Consider the following 23,881-nt stretch of genomic DNA (forward strand, 5'->3'; position numbering starts at 1 on the left):
TCATGGACCAACACCAGGGACGTAGCCAAGGGGGGGGGGGTTCTTGGGGCCGGGCCCCCCTTCCATTAGAAAAATGAATGGTGTGTGCTGCTGCACCGCCGCACTCAAGCCCCATTATAATGGTGGCACTTAGTCTGCCCCCCCCCCTTCCTAAAATCCTAGCTATGTCCCTGCCAACACCGATCCAGGGACCATCACTTTAGCACTGCACTAATTCATTTGGTTCTGAACATGAGGATTACCTTCTTGATCTCTTTCACCAATTTTCACTTTGGCTGTTGGGTTGCTATAGGGACCCACACCAGCTTTGGTGACACAAGCGATACGGAAGGAGTACACCAAACCCTCAGGGAGATGTTCCACAGTATAGCAGCAGTCTGAGATGTCACTGGCCAAAGTCTTCCATTCCCCATCTTGGGCGACAGAAGAGAAGGGAAAAGATTAATATTTGAACCTGGTGAGTGGTATATCCATATTTTGACCAGATGTATTTTGGGGGTTGTTTTTCAGAAACGGAGACTTACAAGCACATTCAAGATTTTTTTTTCTATTTGTAAGACAATCTACTATACAATCTACTATATGACACTTTAAGGTTTGACGCACACTAAGCAAAGACCCTTTTATTTGGCCAGAAAGAGATTTTAAAAGCATAGTATGCAGTGTTGTATTCCTCTCTAGAGATACTTAGGACCTATTGTGTTATGGCCTTATTTTTTAAAAAACTTCATTCTTCTCAGGGAAGTTTTAGCTTTCACTTTCTGCACTGACAGGGAATTGGACTAGAAGAACCTTGGCATATCTTCCAGCTTCCCAGTTTCATCATTCCTTGAAGAAAAAACGCAGACAGTCAATATTCTCAAGAGGAAACTTTTTAAAAAGTCTTCATGGAGGACTGAAATAAAGATAATTGTATGAATAGTCTCAAATGTGAGGGAGGGACAGGGTCAAAGGCACTGGGTGATGTCCAGAACTGGCATTTGAGAGACTATACCCAGCGAAATGGCACCACTGCTTCCTGCAATACTCTTGTTTTTCATTGTCCAAATATCACCATTTGTCCAACCTGTCTTGTAGCAACTGAAGTGGAAGCCCCGTTCTCTACTCAATGACACCTATTTGACTAGACATTTTAGGAAATTAGAGGCAGAAGGCATTTTTACTGTGAACTATAGTTAAGATAGTTATTTTGTAGAATAAATGTATTCCAGCATAGCTCTGCTGTGGGTGTACTATACTGCCCATACAATGGATCTCACTGTTGGACAACTAGATCACATTGGTGTGCATACTCCTGTTGCACAATTGTCAAGAGGCCTCCAGCCAAAGTGAGCTAGGGGATACACTTACAATATGCCTTAAAAAGCATAACTGCTTATGCAACAGTTATGACAGTGGTGCTCTGCTTGTGCAACCATGGTCAGGATATCACCCTTGTATGACAACCTAAAAAGTGCAACCACCAGTGTAAGGATGCTGGGTTTTCTTACAACTTTCTCCTGGGAGTAATAATGTCTCCTGGGACATATTATTATTATTATTATTAGTAGTAGTAGTAGTAGTAGTATCCCACCCTTTCCCCAAAACTGAGACTCAGAGCGGCTTACAAGATTATGATAGTACAATTAAAAACATAGAAAAGTGTAACAGTAAAACAGAATATAAGATAGTGATATATAATGGATAGTAAAAAAAAAACCATGTAAAATGAGGAAAAAACTCTTTGTATATAATAAGGAAACACAAAAAAGGAGAGAGAGAAAAGAAAAGAAACAGATGAAAATGGTAATGTATATCCAAATGGTAAAGAAATTTGGGCAAAGAAAATTCACAGCAAAGGAAAAGAATAAAGGAAGACAAAAGAATACAGTACTAGAAAGAACAGATAATGAAAAGAAGAAGATGAAATGAAATTGAGAAAGAAGTTGTGGTTTATTGTGCGGGTGATAGAGATAAAATAAAGGTGTCATATATATTAATAGGTAAATAAGCAGGGTGGTGGGTGGTGAGATTGAGGTAATTGTGGAGGATGTTTGGATTAACTGTAATTGTAATGTAAACTCAGAGTTATGAAAGGAGTGAATGAATGCATTAATGGTATGTATAATTTTATATTGAAACAATTAAAAAGAAACCCTTCTATTTCAAATGCCTGCCCAAACCGGTAGGTCTTAGCCTGCCGGCAGAAGATCAACAAAGAGGGAGCCATTCTGGTCTGTCTCCCCATCAACTGTGCTGGTGATGGTGGTGGGATGGAAAGAAGGGCCTCTCCTGAAGATCTCAGAGCCTGGGCGGCTCATATGGGGAGATACGGTCTGCCAAATAGCCTGGACCTGAGCCATATAGGGCTTTATAGGTCATCATCAGCTCTTTGAATTGTGCCTGGAAACAAAACGGAAGCCAGTGGAGCTGTTTCAACAGGGGCCTTGTGTCAACTCTATAGCCTGCCCCCCGTTAACAGTCTGGCTGCAACTCTTTGGACCGGCCGAAGTTCCCAAACACTCTTCAAAGGCAGCCACAGTTTTATGGCAGTAGTCTACTATTATGTCATGACTGTGTGATTAAAGTGGGGCTGGGGGAACTAATGGAAGTTCTCCAGAGGCCCAGGTTTTTTTGAAAGATGTTTGAATGAGATTGATGAAATTCTCTTTTACCATCCTTTTTGCACAGAACAGTGTAAGTCACAGGGGTTTTCAGTTCCACTGGTTTCCATGCCAGCTGCACTCCATCTTCAAGGACTTCAACAATATCAGGAGCTGGAGGATTGGAAGGTGCCTCTGTCAGAAAAGAAGAGAAGATTAATTATGTGACTGGAAAAACAAAGCCCTTTCTAAATTGCATGCTGAGCACCAAAACAGTTGTGAGCATGGCAAGGAAACCAACTTTTCTTATCCCCACAAACTCCACAGTCCCAACAATACTGCGGCTACATTTGGCCCTTCAACAGCTACACACGTAACTCTTTTCTTCCACAGAGTCACCAAATCTTGAGTGAGCTTCAGACTTAGATGTCATCTGTCCCATATAGTTTGTCATATATGGCTGCAATTTTTGTTGTTGTTGTTGTCCACTTTTAACAAATAGCTAATTGCAGACACCTGAGACAGATTGGAGGCATGGCATGGCATCAAACAGAAGCTTACCACTCAGAGCTAATAGCAATTAGATGGAGGGAGTGGTTTTATTTGGGATTGCAGAGTAGGATTAAAAGGGATAATGCACCAGGATATCAATTGTATCAGCCCTTCTCCATCATGGCTCCTATTTATGCTATAAAAATTAAACACCACCCACCATTATGCAAGACTGCACAGCCCCAAGTGGTCTAAATATGTTTCTTCTTCAGTAGTTTAGCAAGTAATAGTTACCACTCTACGAACCATATGTTCCAGATCTTTACTAATCATTCAAGGTTCTCTGATGACTGGCTTCTATGTGGAACAAATTGCACAAATTGCCTGTATATTTCCTAGAAATGTTATCTCTGCTTCCCCATATTCCCCATACTACTACTTTTCACAAAGTTGCCAGAAGATTGGATCCAACCAGACTAGGAAAACAACAGAGATACCAAGTTAGCTTGCATTCCAAAGTGTAGAAAGACCAAGGAGGAGCAACTCCTGGGGGGGGGGGGGGGGATGCTATCACTTGAGAGCTTGTGTAATATTGAAGAGGACATAATTCTTGCCTTTACCTGCTTTCCTGATTACACAGGAGGTAGAAACGGTGCCTTGGGAGTTGGTGGCCACACAAGTGTAAGTGCCGAAATCGTCTCTTGTAGCTGCTAATATTGTTAAAAGCTGGTAATGTTTGAGTGTAGACGAGATGAGGATCCGATCCGTGCTGCGAATGGCTGCTCCATCTGGGAAGTGGAAGTGAAAAGTCATACATCAGTGAATCACTCTGCATTTTAATTCCAGGTGGGCTCACTGTAGGAATCTGGCATTGAGTATTATGGCATTAGATATTATTAATGCAGCCCCTCAAATTAGAGGGAAGAGAAGAGAAATGTCCTTCTCTTCTGGGGTGGGTTTAGAAGACACAAAGCTTGTAAAGAAACTGTTGTGAAGTCGAAGGCTTTCACGGCCAGCATCCATACGTTTTGTGGGTTTTTCAGGCTATGTGTCCGTATTCTGGAAGAGTTTATCCTTGACATTTTGCCAGCAGCTGTGGCTGGCATTTTCAGAGCACCTCCGAAGATGCCAGCCACAGCTGCTGGTGAAACGTCAGGAATAAATTCTTATAGAACACGTTCTCATAGCCCAAAAAACTCACAAAAAGCTAAGGACTCCCTGTTCTTTTCCATTTCACCTGTGAGGAGTGAATGTAATTCTGGTGGCAATGTGAAGCTGAAACAAGATGGAGAACCGCAATGCATGATATGGGAGTTACTTGGCAAGCGAGACAAGGATTTTTGAAAATTGCTGATGTGTAATGGCGTATCCAAACTTTGGGTGCAGCTACTTATCTGTAAGAAGAAGATGTCCAGAACTGTGAGAACAGCAACAGACTGGATGGATATCAGAATGCGTGGACAAAGACTGATAAGAAAAAGAACGCAAAGATGTAAGGAGCTGTTCAGTTTGAGGGTGTTGGTTAACATCAAAGGAAAGGATTCTTGAAGAAAGGAAAAAGGGCGATGGATGTTGAAAAGTGGAAGGCCTTAAAAGAGAGACTTTCCAAACCAGAGGGGTGTTCCTGCAACCGCAGCACCAGGGACTTCCATGGGCTTTGTGAGGGTGACTGATCACCGACTTCAGCAAAGTGCCACCTATGTGTGTGTGTGTGTGTGTGTGTGTGTGTGAGTATATGGGTGTATGTGTGAGAGAGAGGTCTCTTGATACTTAACGTCTGTGTTATGTTTGTGATTTAATAAATGTTACATGCATAGTGATTAAAATCCAAATTTGGTGTCCCTGTTTCTCTGACAGCCCTGTTGAGGGATTCTCTCTTGGGTATCTCCACTACATGTTTTCAGATAAAAACGGATGGTCTAAACCATTCAGGCATTCAGGTGGCCTCCAGCCACCACCGAGGCAAGCCCCACACCCGCGCCAGAGAGAACACCTGCGGCCGGGTTTGGAGGAGGACTGAGGGGCGGAGAAGGGGAGGGCACCGGTGGGAGCGGTGACCCTAGAAAGCTGGCCCGCCAGTTCCCTGAGGACGCCTCCAGCCACCACCGAGGCAAGCCCCACGCCCGTGCCAGAGAGAACACCTGCGGCCGGGTTTGGAGGAAGACTGAAGAGCGGAGAAGGGGAGGGCACCGGTGGGAGTGGTGACCCTAGAAAGCCGGCCCGCCGGCTCCCTGAGGACACCTCCAGTCACCACCGAGGCAAGCCCCACGCCCGCGCCAGAGAGAACACCTGCGGCCGGGTTTGGAGGAGGACTGAGGGGCGGAGAAGGGGAGGGCACCGTTGGGAGCGGTGACCCTAGAAAGCCGGCCTGCCGGCTCCCTGAGGACGCCTCCAGCCACCACCATGCCTGAGGAGACTAGCATGATGCACTAGCATGATGGTTTTGCAAGTGCTAAATTTTAATCTGTGCACTCCTGTTATTGGGTTCTTGTGAGTGGGGGGGGGGCATTTGGGGGGGCTGGCAGTTGGGTTTTTCTGGTTAGGTTGTTGTTTGTTTTTCATTGGGGTATGTTGTTTGTTGTTGCTTTGTTTTGTTATGAGGTGATGTTGTCCTTGACGGGCACAGGGGTGGGTAGGAGTTGTGATGATTTGCTTGTGGATGTGATGGATGCTAATGTTAACATAATGGGAGCTCCTATTGAGGTTGTGCAGGGCAAGGGGAGGTATGGCGGTAGGAGTGGAATTGTGTTGGAAGGGAAGGCGAGATCGATGCGTAATATCTATCTCTCCTTCCATCCACTCTCCTAACCAAAGAGATCTGAGGGTCAGCCCAGCCGTACCACAAACCCTGTGTCTGCTCCTGTGCAACGCCAGGTCCGTCAACAATAAGACCCACATAATTTACGACCTTTTGCAGGATAAAAACTGCAACCTGGTGTGCATCACTGAGACCTGGCTTGGGCCTGAGAGCGAGGTAGTGTGGGTGCAGGCCCTCCCAGCCGGGTACTCAATCAAGGACCAGATCAGGTTAGGTGGGGGGGGGGGGGGCATTGCCTTGATCCATAAAAACACTCTTTCCTTAACCAGGAATCCAGTCCGGAAAACGGATTACATTGAGTGTATTTACCTGACCCTGAAGGCCAGAGACAGTCTGGGGAGTCTGTTGGTGTACCGGCCACCCCGTGCGCTGACAGACTCTCTGGCCAAGCTGACACAGCTGGTCTCGGAGCTGGTGTTGGAGTCCCCTAGGCTTCTTGTCCCGGGGGACCTCAACATCCCCTTCGAGGCCAGTCATGGTCCAACAGGTGCAGCTCGGGAGTTCATGGCTACCATGACAGCCATGGGCCTGTCCCAATTAGTCTCAGGGCCGACGCATTGCGCTGGTAATACCCTCGATGTGATCTTCAGTACGGACATGGAGTCTCCGTGGGCAGAGATCTCTAATATCTCTCCCCTGTCATGGACGGATCATTTTCTGGTTGAGGCTTGAATCAAGGCTTCTACCTTAATCCCCCCCAGGGGTGGTGGACCTATTAGGATGGTCCACCCTCGAAGGCTGATGGAACCCAAAAGGTTCCAAGAAGCCCTAGAGGGGTATATGGCTGGATCTGACGGTGATTCTGTTGATGCCCTGACGAACATCTGGGATATTGATCTCTCCAGGGCTATACACAGTATTGCTCCCAAGCGTCCTTTCCGGCCTGCTTCCAATAAACAACCCTGGTATATGGAAGACCTCAGGGAAAGGAAGCGGGCTGCGCAACGACTAGAGCGTAAATGGCGAAGACACCAGCACTTAGCCGACAAGACACTCCTGGACTCTCATTTGAGAGCCTACAGAGTGGCAATAAGTGCAGCAAAGAACTTGTTCTATGCTGCACGTATTGCGTCCGCGGAGTCGCGTCCAGCAGAGCTGTTCAGGGTAGCGAGGGAGCTAACTCAACTGCCCCCCTCCCTGAACTCTATTTTGGAACCATCTAAAACCTGCTGAGATGAATTTAACAACTTCTTTGTGGATAAAATCTCTCGGATAAGGGCTGATCTCGACGTCAGTGTTTATGCAGAACCTATAAGAGAGGTATCCAGAGCCTCCGTGGCCCTTGTTATACTGCATCACTTTGAGTTTGTTAGTACCGAGGAAGTGGACAAGATCCTTTGAAGTGTTAGGAAGACAACATGCTCTCTCGATCCCTGTCCTTCATGGCTGGCAGCTCAGGGGGGAGATGCGGTGTTAACTTTGTTGCACTGCATAATCAATACATCTCTAAGAGAAGGACAGTTTCCATCCAAATTAAAATTAGCAGTGGTTAAACCCCTGCTAAAAAAACCCTCCTTAGACCCCCTGATTCACAACAACTACTGTCCTATATCGCTGCTGCCTTTTTTGGGGAAGGTGATCGAGAGAGCGGTCGCCTTCCAGCTTCAATCGATCTTGGATGACACGGATTTTCTGGACCCATTTCAAACTGGCTTCCGGGCGGGCTATGGAGTTGAGACTGCCATGGTCGCCTTAGTTGATGATCTCCATCTGGGCATGGACAGGGGAAGCGTGTCCCTATTAGTGCTTTTGGACATCTCAGCGGCTTTCAATACCATTGACCATGGTATCCTTCTGGAACGCCTGAGGGAGTTAGGCATCGGGGGCACTGCGCTCCAGTGGTTCCGATCCTACCTCTCGGGTAGATTCCAGATGGTGCAGCTGGGGGACGTTTGCTCCAATAAGAGGGCCCTTACATCAGGTGTCCCTCAAGGAGCTATTCTGTCCCCCATGCTATTCAACATTTACATGAAGCCGCTGGGAGAGATCATCCGGAGACATGGGGCGCAGTGTTATCAGTACGCTGATGACACCCAAATCTGCTTCTCCGTGTCTCCGACTGGTGCAGTAACTAGGGATGGCATCTCTTCTCTAAATGCCTGCTTGGAGTCGGTAATGGGCTGGATGAGGGAAAACAAACTCAGTGTGAATCCAGGGAAAACGGAAGTACTGGTGATAGGTTCCTCGGTTCCGGGTGGTGAGATCTGTCACCCAGTCCTGAATGGGGTCACGCTCCCTTTGAAGGACTCGGTGCGTAGCTTGGGAGTGCTCCTTCACTCGTCGCTCCAGTTGTCATCTCAGGTGGATGCGACGGTCAGGAGTGCTTGTTATCAGCTCCGACTGATACACCAGCTGCGTCCCTACCTGAACCATAGGGAACTTGAAACTGTTGTACATGCTCTGGTAACCTCTCAACTGGATTTCTGCAACGCGCTCTACATGGGGCAACCCTTGTACCAAACCCGGAAGCTACAGTTGGTGCAGAATATGGCAGCAAGATTGGTCGCTGGTAGCTCCAGGCCTGACCATATAACACCTATTTTGAAAGATCTTCATTGGCTGCCTATCCGCTTCCGGGCTCAATACAAGGTGTTGGTTTTGACCTATAAAGCCCTAAATGGCTTGGGCCCAGGGTACTCGGATGACCACCTCTCCCCATACAATCCGCCCTGCACACTCAGAACAACAGGGATGAAACTGTTGGAGGTCCCTAAGACACGCCATGTGAGGACCTCACAGAGGGCTTTTTCTATCGCTGCCCCCAAACTTTGGAACAATCTCCTTGTTGACCTCTGTTCCACCGCGTCCTTAGTTCTTTTCAAAAAGAACTTGAAAACATATTTATTTCTGCAAGCCTTTCCACCATAATCAGTTTATTCTTTGCCCCTCTATCAACGACCCTGGATTGTGTACCTGCCCTGCCCTTGTATTTCTACTTGATTGTTGTTCTTTTTTAATGCTGTTTTTAACTTTTTATCAATATGCTTTTATCTGTATTGTAAGCCGCCTTGATCAAAATATTGGAAAGGCGGGATATAAATTAAAATTATTATTATTATTATTATTATTATTATTATTACACACCTAGTATAGAAGAATTGGCTGGAGCAAAGGGAGAAACAAACTCAACACATCTGGAAAAAGCTGGGAAATGCTGCTGCAGGTTATGTTTAGGGTAGGGAAAAGCTGGCCTTAGACTCTAAAGCCCAGCATTCTTGTTCACTGACAGCTTTCTTTGACCTACTATTTCATCTCTGAGTATGGACTTGTGTTAGAAGGTGAGATTTCAGACAAAATGGATAAATGGACAAGGTCTAATCAGTGCAGAAACACCTTATCATTCTGCCTTCGCTTTGCCAACGGCCACGCTGTTGCTAAGATATCTTGACTGGCTACGGAAGAAGCTTACATCACCTTTGAACCATTCAATACGAGGAGATGAATGGGCAGATGTCCGGCAGGAGAGCGTTAAAGACTGGCCCAAGGAAATGGTCTGGTCAGTAAGCTCTTCTACAAACGATGGTGCTAAAAAAGAAAGGGAGGAGAAAGAGATTTTCTAAAACATGAAATCATGAGCAGCAGCAAACCAGAAAGCTTTAATACCCAAAATGTGCCAGATCTTACCATTTCTATTGTATATTTTGAAGTGAGCTAATATTGTAACCACTAATATAACTAACCTAATAATGTGACCACTGCAAGAAGAAGCTGGGAGAAGCACACAGCATGGACTCTCCCAGCCAGGATTGGAGCCTGGCAACTATTGCTGCTTCTTTCTAATGGCACCTTTTGTTATGGAATCCTAGAGCTGGAAGACACCCTAAAGGCTATCCAGTCCAACCCACTGCTATGCAGGAAAACACAATCAAATCAGTCCCAACAGATGCCATTCAGCCTGTGTCTTAAAACCTCCAAAGAAGGGGACTCCAGAACCCTCCAAGGAAGTGTGTTCCGATGCAGAACAGCTATTACCATCAGAAAGTTCTTCCTAATGTTTAGGTGGAATCTCTTCCAGTAGCTTGAATCCATTGCTCCGGGTCCTAGGAGTTTATCACATGGGAGGCTAAGTGGCCAAATCCTGTGCAGAAATGCGACTTGAATCCTGGAAAAATACTGCAAAAGCAGGATCATTTTCAGATGCACCGGGGGCACTGAGCATTAATCCAACATTAACCCGCAGAAAGTGGACAAAATCAGCCGTTTTTTACTTTTGAGAAAATCCCGGATTTTACTTTCAGGAAAATCCTGAAAATAAAAAGCAGCCAATTTTGTCCACTTTCTGCAGTTTAATGTTGAATTAATGCTCAGTGCCCCCAACATCATCTGAAAACAATCCCGCTTTTGCAGGATTTGCCTACTTTCTGTGCATGATGTCCCCCAATGTCATCTGAAAAAGATCCTGTTTTTGTGGGATTTTCCTGATTTAAATCCTGTTTCTGCACAGGATAAACCACATATGGTAAACTCCCTAGTCTCTGGAGAAGCAGAAAACAAACTTGCTCCCTCCTCAATATGACATCCCTTCAAATATTTAAACAGGGCTATCATATCACCTCTTAACCTTCTCTTCTCCAGGTTAAACATACCCAGCTCCCTAAGATGCTCCTCATAGGGCTTGGTGGCTTCCAGATCTTGCACCATTTTGGTCACCCTCCTCTAGACAAGCTCCAACTTGTCCCTTGCTCATTTGTTTAAAAGGCTTTAGTTGTACCACTTGTATAGTGTTCAAGCTACACTTCTCTGGGTTCTAGCTTTTTCTATTTCAAATGTTACCTTTCTCCTTCATTTTGAGGCTTGGAAGGGTGAATGAAGGGAATGCTGTCCTCTTCTTCACACTCCCAGAAGCCTCTGTCAAGGACACTCTCTCTTGCAGCTCACTCTTCCGCTCTTCAGAGTCTGTTGAAAAGGAGAGAAACCATGACAAAAGACAAGACCTTGAAATGACTTAGAGTAGCTGGGATAAGACAATGGGTGACAGATTTGTATTCCAGGCTGCAACTTGGCTCTTTCACCCAAAGGGAAACATGTTTGCATGTTTAATTTGTTTGCAGCTGCTCTGAGTTCAGTGGACACAACAGTTGTAAATCTGCTAGGACTAACTGGGAACTTTGGGAAAGCAAAAACAGACTGATTATCTCATATTGGGAATTCTGCAATCTGAAAGACTCTGGGGCGAAGCAGACCGGCAGCATGTAGCAGCTATGTGTCTATAGAACATTTGTGAGGCTGGGAAGAGATGGGAGGACTGGTGAAATAGTGGGAGGCGTGGATTCATACCAAGCACTATGCGGTGTATTTGGATCTTTGTGTGGTAAAGCTAGGTCTATGGGAAGGTATTCCTTCTTTAGATTAGTGACGATAACTACAGCTTCAGATGCCTTTCAATAACACCTCTCTATCATCCACCATTGCCCATCAGGCCTAGAAAGTGTTAACAAACACATGTTGCAACTTCCTCAATCTATGGGAAATACAGAATAAAACCATTACCTTCCCTGCTTTCTTCATCAGAAGATGATTTTCTTGTCAGCATCCTGGAAAGGTGGGCAACTGATGCTTTCATCTTCTTCTTTAGACTTTGCTCTACCAGTTCCATGGACTGAGACCTGACAAAAGGCTTGAAGCGCCCCACTCTGCTCTGTAGAGAGCTCCTCCTCTTCCCAGATGGATCTTCTGAGAGAACATAAATTTGTTGAGACTCAACAGGTATATCGCTTTCTGATTCAGACCTTTTTCCTATCATGAGTGCTTTGGTTGGTCTTGACATTGTCTCCAGCTCAGGGGTAGGTGCCATTTGCTCTTCACCTTTGTATGTTTCCCTTATTAGAGTCTCCCCTTGCAAGCTGTCTTCCCTGACACATATTTTTTTCTCCCGATGCAAATAAGCATGTATTCCAGGCTGCAACCTGGCTCTTTCACCCAAAGGGAAACGTCTTTTCCTGGGCAACTTCTCAGGGGATTTCCTGAAGCTGAGGAACTCAAAGGGGTAATACACAATGTCATAGAGCTCATACAGATTGAGGAAGGCAGGCTCTACCTCAGAGATGTCAAATTTGGCTGTTTTGCTGTCAGGACGGGGCATGTCTTCTGAGAGATCCTGAATCTGCACTAAAGCAATTTCATACATCCGGTCATACATCTGGCCACTTCCTTGGCTGCCTGAATAATAGAATCGGTCCCAAAACTCAGAACTAGCAAACTGAGATTCCATGGGTGTGTCTGGACCTCCATAATCCAGGATGTTGCCTTCATATGAGGGAGACATTCGTGCTTTTTTGCTCATGAAAAGGTCTTCTTCTCCAGGATAAATAATATCTACTTCTGAGGGATCTGCCAAGCCAATGCCTCCTTCTCTTTTTCCTCTGCGCACAAGATACTTGGCTAGTGATCCTCCTGGTTGCCCAGGAGAGCCTTGCAAGAACATCTCTCTTGGTGGAGAGACGTTCCTCTTGAATCCCTCTTGCTCTGCCCAAGCAGTCATCTCTTTTGACAAGCAAACCATTTCGTCTACTAAGTTCTCCAGAGCTTCAGCCTCTGTGTCACTGTAAACAAAAGGTTTCTGAGGGATGCCTTCCCTGGTTCTTCTTCCAGCTGTGGAAACTGAGGTTTGCTTTAGCCAAATTGAGTCTCTCTCCCCAACGGTTGAAAATGGTACAGCTTTTGCTTGAGAGAAGCTCGAAAGAGATGCACCAGGGCATCTTTGGAGAGCTGGCTTTCCCTCACCATGAACAGGTGGCCTGTGATGAAGGAATTCTTGATTTCCAGCCTCAGAAGGAGAAACCTGTGAAGCCATTAAAGTCTGGGGACTTTTAGCCTTTGGGACAGCAGAAGCAAAATCACCCTGAATCAGAGATTTCTTATGTACCGGTTCCTGTCTGTCACCCACAGAAACAAGAACTGAGCCTGCTTTTGAAACTGTGGGTGGTTGTCTCTCCTCTTCCAAGAGAAAAGGTTTCCCCAATTCTGAAACAGAAGGTTCCTGCTGTAGATGTGTCTGAGGTTTCCCTTCATGAATCAACATATGGACACTTTCTCCTTGTTGAGGGAGACTTTTAACTTCGCTGGGAACAGACACAGCTTCTCTATAAATGGGGGGCTTTGTAGAGGAGCTCTTTTGCCTTTCTTCATGGGCCATTGACCCAGAAGAGATCTGTGCTTGGAAAGCAGTTTGAGTAACAGATGGTGCACTTTGGAGGGCACTAGGAGCCATTCCGCTGTAAACAGGAGGCTGTTGCTGTAAAACTGGTTGGCTTTCTCCCCCAGATATACAAGAGGGCACAGTCTCTATACAAACAGGACTTTCACCTTTTATATCAGGCGGTTTCATCTTACCAGTCATGGCAGGTGCTTGGTATAAAAACTTCTGGCTTTTGCTGTCTGAGATGGAAATTGGGACAGCTTTTGCTTGAGAAATAAATTGGCCTTTCCCTTCTATTGCAGCTGATTTTGCAACATCTGAAGGCTTCTGAAGGAGAATCTTATCTTTTCCTCCAGGGACTAATGCAGCAGATACGTCTGCTTGTGAAACAGGAATACCAGTACTTTTACTTTTCAGGGCCACAGATGCCATTTCGGTGCTAACTGCAGACTTCTGGTGTAACAGTGAATGGCCTTCGCCCACTGACACAGGCTGTAGGATCCCTGGGCTCTTGCCCTTGGCCACAGCAACTTGTTGGATCTCACCTTGAGTGGAAGGAACCCCACTTTGATATGTTCCCTGAATACCAACAGGCTTCAAAAGAGCAGAGCTTTCACTCTGGAGAGCTCTAGTTCCTTCTTCACTTTGGGAAGCTGTTAGTTTTGTCTCAGGAGGAAGACATTTCCCCTTCTCACTGCCATGGGGAACCACTAGAGCTGTCACTGATGTTCTCTCCTTGCCTTCATCCTTCTGGACTAGCCCTGAGGTTATATCCGCTTGCTGATCAGTTAGGATTAGACCTTCCCCTCCTAAAACAGGTGTTCCCACCTGAGCGGGAAGAGACATCTTTGTTTCCTGAAGTAAGCCCTCTTGTTTTCCAGGGGGCTGTGTTGCAACCAAAGCTTTCTTTTGCTGTTGTGCAACCCCAGCTGAGCTCTGCTGAACACCAAGCTGTGGCTGCTTCTTGGGATAATCTGGTTTAGCTTTCTTTGTGTCTTCTCCTGCAGATGTCTTCTCAAAGCCATCTTCTCTGCCAGAGTCAGAAACATGACTCTGATGAGTGACCTCCACAGGACTGCCCTGGGGAACTTGGTCACTTTCTTCTTCCTCAATGTAGTGCTCCTCAGCAAAGCTCGCTGCTCTTATCCTGTAATCATCCAGAGAACGACTTCTGCTGGTCACTTGGAAGGTAATTGGGGGTGATTTCTGGGCAGTATCAAAAGAAGCCGATTTGATCATCAGAGGTCCCCCTTCCCTGGACCTTTCCATTTCTTCGTCACCAGATATCCCTCCAACTCCTTCTTCCCCAAATTCAAACTGCTCTAGGAGGGGTTCGCGCAGACCACTTAAAGCTGATTTTGAATATCCTGATTTCCTATATGTTCTCTTTGCTCTTTCTAAATGCTTCCTGTGCTCCTTGCCTGGTGAGGAGGGAACATTTGCAAGACTTTCAGATGGCTGGCTGTAGAAAGTACTTTTTATAACACTGTGCCTAGGGACACATCCAGGGGACCTTCCTGCTTCAGCCCCTTCAATTCTGCCTTCTTCTGGAACTAACAAACCTGCTTTATCTTGTGAAGAGTCAGATACCTCCATACTGGTTTCTCTTGATGCCAAGGGCATTTGTTCTTCACTTTCTTGCCCCTTGACTGGTACCTGTTTACGTCTCGTGGGTGGCAATGAGGTTTCTAAAGGTTTGCCCTCAGCTAAGAAGGGATGATATTCTGGATAATCAGTTCCCTCAAACACAGATAGGTGAAATTCTGGTGTGGGACCAAGCTGTCTTCTCCCCGCGGACACTGCAATTTCATTGTCTGAAGATGACCCACTTGTGCTAGACGAGCTGCTCTCTTCCACTAAATGTCGGGAAATGCCAAGAGAAGTGGTCTGATGGGTTTTCTCCAGGATGTCTGGGATGGGTCTCATTACCAGGACAGATTTGTAGCTCATAAGGGAACGCTGAACATTGAAAGAAAGTATAAGCAGAGACATAAGTAATGGAGAGAAGAAAATTGTGATTCAAAGCATGCATGGCTTCTCAAACAACCTCTCCTGTGCTTGTTGGAGAACAAAAATTGCAAGCTGTGCAGTTTAGCCCAGATGTCTGTAATAGCGTCCATGATTTTTTGCAAGTGAGGAAACTACAATGAATCAATAACCAATAGACAACAAAACCTGATATTTGCAGTCTCAGCCTGGGACCTTTACATATGTTATGGTTTTAGATGTCCACTTGCCATGTTTAATTGGTGCTTCTAAAAATATCATATAAAATTGCAAGGTATATACAGTGGGCTCTCCACATTTCCTGGGGTTAGGGGCATGGGACCCCTGTGAAAGTGGGAAAGCCACAAATACAAAAATCACTATTTTTCTAACCTGAGGGAAGACCTTCCAAGGAATCTCTAGGCCCTCTAGTACAACTCTATGGTCAACATCCATGGGAAACTGACCATAGAATCACACTGGAGGACCTACAAATGCCTAGAGAAGTTTTGTTCTTGTTGTTAATTTTTTTTATTCAAACACTCATTTAACAATAATTTACACATAACTCCCTTTTCTTTTAACATTAAAAGGTGAAACATTGAATTTCTTCATATTTTAAACCAGCAATTTCCTACAATCATCTCTCATAAGACTTGTCATAATTTATCAACCTATTTTATTTCTATATTTAACTTTTTCAACATCACAAGATTACTTAGAAATGTAAAAGCAGCTTTACTTCCTTCTGGTTTGCCATAAAATTCTTGTTTTTATAACAATAGTAATGTTTAATCATTCTTGGTCATCAGTACAGCCTTGAGAATTAAAGGTAGAACATACATGGTTATTTTACTAGATAAGATAATATGTAGATAAGAAATGTAGAAAATAAAATAATGGAGTGATGTAAAAATATTGCAGTAGATTTAGAGAAGTGTTTTGTCTAGGAATCTTTAGGTCCTCCAGTGTGATTCTATGGTCAACTTCTGGCAGAGTTGCATTGGAGGACCTAGAGATTCCTAGAGAGAACATATTAATCTAATCTGCAAATAATCAAAGCCACAAAAGTCAAAGCCACAAATATGTAGGACTGGCTGTATAATAAGAAGCAGGAGTGTGAAGGAAGTGTGCATATATGGCAGGATTATACTTGGCAAAGACTTCTTTGGCTGAGGGCCTGCTTACACACAATGTTCAGTGTGTCACATGCAGCATCATGTGAGCCTGTCCTTTAACTTAACAGCAAGGATAAGGGATTGTAGCACATGGGGATGGCCCATTGAACCCTTCATCACCCCACCAGAAACTTATCAGAAAATCCTCCTGTTGCATGTAATGAGGAGGAAAAGACGTCAGTTGGTGCCAGTGCAAGCGTCGTTTTCATGCTGTTGCTTGCAATATGTGTGTGTGAGAGAGGGAAGGCGGGAGTGATTCAGGGGAGGGAATGGTTAAAATTCCTTCCTCACATTCTTTGGTCCCAGTTCAAAACTTACAATAGCACTTAAAAGCCCACAGATGAAATTGCAGGAAACACACTGAACATCACAAGGAGTTAGGCTACAAAACTACACACTTTCTGCACATTTTCTGCAGCAGAAAACAGACTGGCCGATCTGGCAGGACCAGAAACACTCTCGATACTAAAGAAGAAGCAAAGACATGCCCATGGAGAAGGAAAAGGAGGAACTTACTAACCTGCCATTTGCTTCGAGATACAAAGAATTTGAGCTGCTTTGTATCTATAAAATGAGAGGCTTCAAGTGGGAGGTTGTGCTGTAAACGGGAGAAAACAGAATTAATATAAAAATAGAAAATCGGTTTTAAAAGAATTTTGTATCATGCATTTGAGGAAAGGGGCACTGTCTTTTAATTAATTATCTGATTTTTTTAAAAAAATTAAAATGCTTAGAGAATGCCTAGAGAATGAGTAGTGGCTACTCAAATGATGTGACTGGGTTTGTTCACAAGACAACAGGAATGTCTTGCAACTTTAATGTTTCGATTTTTAAAAAAGTTACTGCTTGTGAGTGAATCCATCTAGTATTTTCAGTAATTAGTATTTTTGTTCATTAACTGATTTCTTGTTCCCTTTTTTGTTGTTGTTTCATTTAGTGCTGTTTGCCACTTAGTTGGTGTATTTCTAAATGAGAAAAGAGTTGTCTCTTTGGTATGAACTAATACTATCACACAAAATATCTGTTGGAAAAGGAAGAAAGGACCAGGTTGTTCCTTTTCTCTAGATGATCCAATAACGTGTGGGAAAGAGACTCCATACCTCAAACCAAGTGTGGGAGAGGCACTCCATCGCACCAGGCCTTGCCCTGGGAACAGAGAAAAACATGTTGTAGTTTGTATCAGTCTCTCTAATTGCATACAGAGACAGTATTTTCAACTACCCTGAACAGCTTATGGAGAATCCTAACCTGTACAGATGAGATGCTTAATGTGGCAGCCCATGAACCTAAACATTAGTGGTTGACATTGGCGCTGTGTCCATCAGCACTCTCTTCTAACCCCACAATAGGCATTTCTTGCTGTCGCATATCACTATCTATCTATTGCCCACCGTACTTGGAAAATTCCAATGCAGTTGTTATACTACCACTAGTATTGCTATGCGAGTATTCTGCGTGATGGGCTAAGGTGACACTGAGCCTGGATGAAGCTTTTATTGTACAGTATCAATAGCTTGTGTACATTTCTATACCACTTATCAGTGAACTAGCACTCCCTAAATGGTTTACAATGTGTAAGTCAAATTGCCCCCAACAAACTTGGTACTCATTTTACCAACTTATGAAAGGATGGAAGGCTGAGTCAACTTTGGAGCCCCTGAGATTGAACTCACAACCTTGTGGCTGCAGGACCGGCATTTAACCATTGAGTTCCTGAGTAGTCCTGGCTCAGACCTTGAATTGTATGACAGATCTAAATGATCTTGTCTTCCATTTGTAACTTTCTCAGGTTTTCCCACAGCCTCTTCTGTATTTTTTTCTTAACCCCAAATATCAGTTAAATGGAAGTGACAGGGAGAATATGTATAGTGCCTTTTTACTGCAGGTAGTAGTAGCCTTCTATCTGGAATAACTCACATTTAGCAACCTTTTGGAAGGAGTTCCAATGAAATTGGAACAGTGCCTGGAAGCAATCACACCACTGTATGAATCGGTGAACCTAGACTGAGAAACTATGATTTGTGTTGGAGAAGTTACAGTATTGCTTTCTTTTTCTCTCCTGCCTTCCTCAGCTTGCTGTCCACATACTTCCTTTTTGGTATCACTTGGGAATAATTTTTTTAAAAATGTACTCACTCTGGAGATAGTTGCAGCATCTTTCTGATAAAGTCTTTTGCTTCTTTGCTCAAATGAGCAAACTCCGGAATATCCCAGGAAATTGTTCCGCTCTGAATATTTAGGAGGGTTGCTCTGTCATTTTCCCCGGCAAATGGAGACTTGCATGTCAAACTAATCGTTTTAAAATAAATAAATAAATAAATACATTAGGCTGCTGTCATTTACTTGGTCCAAGGGGCCATCAGAACCAAGGCTTGACGAATAAATGATTGATTCAAGAAGTAGACAACAATCAAAATGAAAGGATATGCCTTTTGGGGTATATCAAAATGAGAAGGTTCCTTGTGGTCAAAAATGCTTACCTTAAGTAACTAATTACTCCAACAGGCCTACAGAGAAAAGGGGAAAAGATAAGCATATCAGAAAAAGATTTTAATATAACCTGTACAGACAACTTTATTACATTTATGTGGCAATTGTAATCTGTGCAATATGACTGATCCTGGATACATTTGCATGGGTACCGCAACAACAACCAAGGGAATTCTTAAATGCCTGCCTTACATGGCCTCTTGATAAACCTTTGGAAGCAACCCTCTTTCTACTTTAATGTTGGAGTGTATTCTTTCTTGGTTGAACCAGAACACTGTGATAATCAAAATTTTCTAGTTCTGTCAGGCAATAAAAGTATGAATGCATGTAGTTTATGGCAAAAGATAACAACCTGGTGAAAGAGTAAGAGAAGCTGAACTTTATAAAGTTCAAAGATTGCCAATGGGATGCTCTGGTGGGGACCATCTCAGAAACATATCTTCACAGGCCCAACCTCAAAACAACTGCCTCAGGAGGACATACTGAATAGCATTAAGTCACATAAGCACATGGGTGGGAATAATAGTTAACATACCCAATCTCCATTTTGGACTTGAATGTGATAGACAAGATAATGTATGTGAACTACTTTGAATTGGTTTGAGTGTTGGACTGGGGTGCTTAGAGACCAGGGTTTGGAAATCACTGGAAAACCTTGGGCAAGTCACATTCTCTCAGCCTTAAGAGGAAGACGATGGCAAACTGCTTCTGTAGAATTCTTTCCAAGAAAACCCTATGAGAGACTCCATAAGCTGGAGTCAACATGAAAGCGCATAACAAGAATCCCAGCCATTTTTACCATTACTTCTAGTTTGCTCCTTCCATTGAGCTGGAGCCCAACATGCAGACTCCCCTAAACATTCACTCCCCAAAAATGTGGTGGGGAGAATGTATGATATTTTACCAGATATCAGAAGCTGTTGAAACTGGTGACTGGGTGAGAATTTCTGGTGAGACAAACTCTGGAGATCCATATTTACTGTACTGAGGCTCAGCTGGATTTATCTTCTGAGCAAAGCCAAAATCACATATCTTAATGTCATCCCGGTCATCATAAACCATCAAGATGTTTGGGGGCTGTGGAAATAGAAAGAGTGAAAAGGTTTGTTGGGAGGAGTTTTGGACTTACCACTATGAAAGCTATCTCCATTGTTGTCATCAGTCCATAGTGAACAGATACCTAAACTGGCATCCTTGCTCAATCTAGAGCCACATCCCGAGTCTCGTTCTGCTCAGCATATTCTGCCCATTTATGCACATCTGAAGCAGTAGTTTCCAGTAGTTCTGAAACTCTGGGAGTTAGGACTATCAGACCTCCATGACCCATGAATCAGATCCAAATAATGGAGTGATGTCTCAATATGTTCAAACTGGGAGGTTAGCTCTACATCACAAAAGGAGGTTGTGATGGATCTTCCATGTAGGGATGCCATATCCCGGCAGCCCCCGGGACAATTCCGCTTTTGGGGCCCCCCTGCCTGCCCCGGTCCGGTCCTCCCCAACCCCGGCCTTTGTCCCGCCTCCGGGCCGGCCCCGCTCATGCAGCCATTGCTGCGGCCGCTAATGCGGCTGGTCGCCAACCCACCACCTCCTCCTCCTCTTCTTGGGCAGCGCCGCCTTCCTCCTCCTCGCCAGCGCTGCCGCTGCCGCTACTGCCACGCCACCCACGACGGGGCTTTACCGCCTGCACACGGGGCTATGACGGAGGAGCTCATCCCCTTGGGCCAGCTGGCCATTGGCCAGCTGGCCAAAGGGGATGGGCTCCTCTTCCCTTGCGTGCGCCGCCCTGGCCACAGCATGGGCCAGCGGCAGCGTGCGCACATCCCCCACTTGCGCGCCCTCGTGCGGGGCTTCCCAAAGAGCCCTTGTGCTGAGAAGGAGGGGAGGGAGGAGGAGGAGGAGGAGGAGGTGGTGGAAAGGTGAGTCAGTGGCCATTTCAGGTCTGCCTTGGGGGTTTTTTAAATTAATTTTTAAAAATATAAAATACTTATTTTTTTTTTATTTCATTTATTTTTATTATTGCTTTCTTATTTTATTTTATTTCATTAATTTTTATTAGTGCTTGTTTTTATTTTATTTCATTAATTTTTATTAGTGCTTGTTTTTATTTTATTTCATTTATTTTTATTATTGCTTGTTTTTATTTTATTTCATTTATTTTTATTATTGCTTTTTTATTTTATTTCATTTATTTTTATTATTGCTTTTTTATTTTATTTTATTTCATTAATTTTTATTATTGCTTGTTTTTATTTTATTTCATTTATTTTTATTGCTTTTTATTTTATTTTATTTTATTTATTTTTATTATTGCTTGTTTTTATTTTGTTTCATTAATTTTTATTATTGCTTGTTTTTTATTTTATTACATTAATTTTTATTATTAAATATATACACCCCTGCCTTGTTTTTTATTTTTTCCCCATTATTTTTTATTATTAAATATATGCAAGTGCATTTTCTGTGTATTTATGGCGCTTTGAATGCTAACAAGTCTGCCTTTCTTGGACAATTATAGTGATGATGATGGTGATGATGATGGTGATGATGATGATGATGATGATGATGGTGGTGGTCATATTGATATCAACAAGCCTCTGAGGCACGACCAATGTAACTTGCTGTGATTTTTACAAACTCATGCGCAGTGAAGAAAAACCACAGTCCCTTGACCAAGTACACACTTCTGAGAAGTACAGTTGAACCCGAGGGCAAGTACATTTCTGCCATCTGTCTAGGAATAATGCCAAAATGTCCTCCATTTTGATCATGCCTAAAAAACATGCATTTATATATATATTTTTAATTTTTATTATTAAAACAAATAACACAACGAAGAAAGAAAATAATATATACACAGAAAACATAAATCAATCCATCTATATACATCAGACATATCAATAACAAATATCCAATAAATAAAATGAAATAAAAAAGAGAAAGAAAAAAAAACATGACATACAAAAATACAATTATACCCACACTTCGTACTTATTTGTTCGCAAGAGGAAATCCTTCTTATGATTACACTCACCCTTAAATCTCTAAGCCTTCCACTACAAACCTGTCTTAATCTACTTCTTTCCTTACATCCCTACCCCTTCTCCTGCATCTAACCTAACTCTTGATATTCAACCTACTCAAACCTTCTACACTTACTTCTCCTTCTTTAACCTTCTCATTCTCATCCTCTTGGTGATCTTTCAGTTGCCAGATGTTATCCAACACAGTCTAACTCACATTCACACAGACATAGGACTTCCCTTCACCAGTATCTGTATTATCCTTGCTTAAAATTGCCTTTCCTAAAATGCAGTATGTTAACAATCCAGATCCACTTGCCCTTATTGAAATGTATCTAATATATTATTCTAAACACATATCTCAATTTAACTATGTTTGTAAAGTAATATTATACTATATACAAAGTCTCATATACAGGATGCGGCTTTAATACCTCACTCAGGGTCCAAGAATCTAAGGAAACCTTCCCAGTCATCTTTTATCTTGCCTGTAGATTCATCCCTCAGAATTTGAGTCAATCTGTCCATTTCTACTCCTTCACAGATTTTGTGAATCCATTCCTCAATTGTCGGGTTCGTTTGGCATTTCCAGTATTGTGCATAACATATCCTAGCTAGGACCACTAAATAATATAATATCTTTTCTTCTTTCCCCTTTATATCCTCTTCGAATATTCCCAACAAAAAACATTCTGGTTTGTGTTTAATAACTCTCCCCATAATGAGGTTAATTTGATTATTAATATTCTTCCAATATTCCTTAGCAAATTTGCATGTCCACCAACAATGGTAGAAGGTTCCCACTTCTTTCTTACATTTCCAACATATATTATTGGAGTTTTTGGACATTTTAGCGATTTTAACAGGAGTCAGGTACCATCGGAAGAACATTTTATAGAAATTTTCCCGCAGATTCTGAGAGACCGTAAGTTTAAAGTTATTCTTCCAAGTTTTTTCCCACTGATTCAAGTAGATGGGGTGCCCAATGTTATTTGCCCAGGTGATCATTTGCTGTTTTACAACTTCTTCTTCCAATTCCCAGCTTAGTAATACTTTATAGATCTTCCCAGTTACTTTTACCGTGTTACCAATTAAACTTTGGGTTAGATCTGATTTATCTCTGGGGGAGGCAAACCCATATAACTTGTTGTCTTCTCAGAATCTCTCTTGTAGTTGTCTATAGGTAAACCAATTAATATTCCATCCTTCTGAATTCAATTGGTCCTTAGATTTCAAATTTATTATCAAATCCCTTTTATCAATTAAATCTCTATATCTAATCCAGTCTTCCTCTTTGATCATCTCTTTTCTGTAAAAAGCTTCTTGGGGAGAAGTCCAGTCTGGGATTTTTGGAATGATCCTAGCCCTATACCTGTTCCGGACCCTAATTAAAGATCTTCTTATACAATGTCTACCAAAGGATTTGTTTTGTTTTTCTTTTCCATAGATCACATAGGCATGCCATCCAAAACTCATCCCATCTGCTTCCATGTCTAACAAAATATCATTTTCTAACAAGATCCAGTCCTTAATCCATAGTAAGCAACATGCCTCATAGTATAATCTCAAATTTGGTAAATTTAGTCCGCCTCTTTCCTTTACGTCTTGCATTACTTTAAACTTAATCCTCGGCTTGTGACCTCTCCAAATAAATTGGGATATATCTTTATCCCAATCTTTAAATGTTTTATTAGAAATAGTGATCAGAAGGGTCTGGAACAAGTACATAATTCTTGGAAGTACCATCATTTTAACTGTTGCAATTCTCCCCATCAAAGACAGCTGGAGTTTATTCCATTTAATCAGGTCTTTCCGAATATTACTCCACAATTTTTTATAGTTATTTTCAAATAGCTCTATTGTTTTATTAGATATTTGAAGCCCTAAATAATTAGTCTTTTTAACAATTCGAATGCCAGATTCTTTTTCTAATTTCATTTGATCATCCTTATTCAGATTTTTGGCCAGAATACCAGATTTACTTTTATTTACTTTACATCCAGATATTTCGCCAAATTCATCTAATAGCTCTACAACATTTTTAATGTTGTCTCCTGGGTTTCCACAGAAAAGGATGATGTCGTCTGCAAAAGCCCTAATCTTATAGTTGTTTCTTTTCAATCGTAATCCCTCAATCTCCTTGGCTTCACTGAATTTTCTAATCAAAGTTTCAA

General features: G+C 42.9%; 1 protein-coding gene across 11 annotated transcripts in view; it reads right to left on the minus strand.

Annotated features, from left to right (window-relative positions):
• OBSCN (obscurin, cytoskeletal calmodulin and titin-interacting RhoGEF) overlaps nt 1-23,881 on the minus strand; it is a 249,781-nt gene that overhangs the window by 12,481 nt on the left and 213,419 nt on the right. For all 11 annotated transcript variants that reach the window (XM_089533747.1, XM_089533750.1, XM_089533743.1 and 8 more), the window contains 11 exons: nt 19,589-19,761; nt 18,675-18,701; nt 18,331-18,483; nt 17,295-17,340; nt 16,715-16,792; nt 11,383-14,989; nt 10,666-10,788; nt 9,307-9,417; nt 3,695-3,862; nt 2,655-2,777; nt 243-413 (listed from right to left, as the gene is read on the minus strand). In XM_089533747.1, the coding sequence (XP_089389873.1) occupies nt 243-413; nt 2,655-2,777; nt 3,695-3,862; nt 9,307-9,417; nt 10,666-10,788; nt 11,383-14,989; nt 16,715-16,792; nt 17,295-17,340; nt 18,331-18,483; nt 18,675-18,701; nt 19,589-19,761 (4,780 nt within the window). The remainder of the gene's footprint in view (nt 1-242; nt 414-2,654; nt 2,778-3,694; nt 3,863-9,306; nt 9,418-10,665; nt 10,789-11,382; nt 14,990-16,714; nt 16,793-17,294; nt 17,341-18,330; nt 18,484-18,674; nt 18,702-19,588; nt 19,762-23,881) is intronic.

The sequence above is a fragment of the Sceloporus occidentalis genome, unplaced genomic scaffold, assembly GCF_023333645.1.
Source record: "Sceloporus occidentalis isolate IW3139 unplaced genomic scaffold, rSceOcc1.0.p SCAF_7, whole genome shotgun sequence".
Lineage (NCBI taxonomy): Eukaryota > Metazoa > Chordata > Lepidosauria > Squamata > Phrynosomatidae > Sceloporus > Sceloporus occidentalis.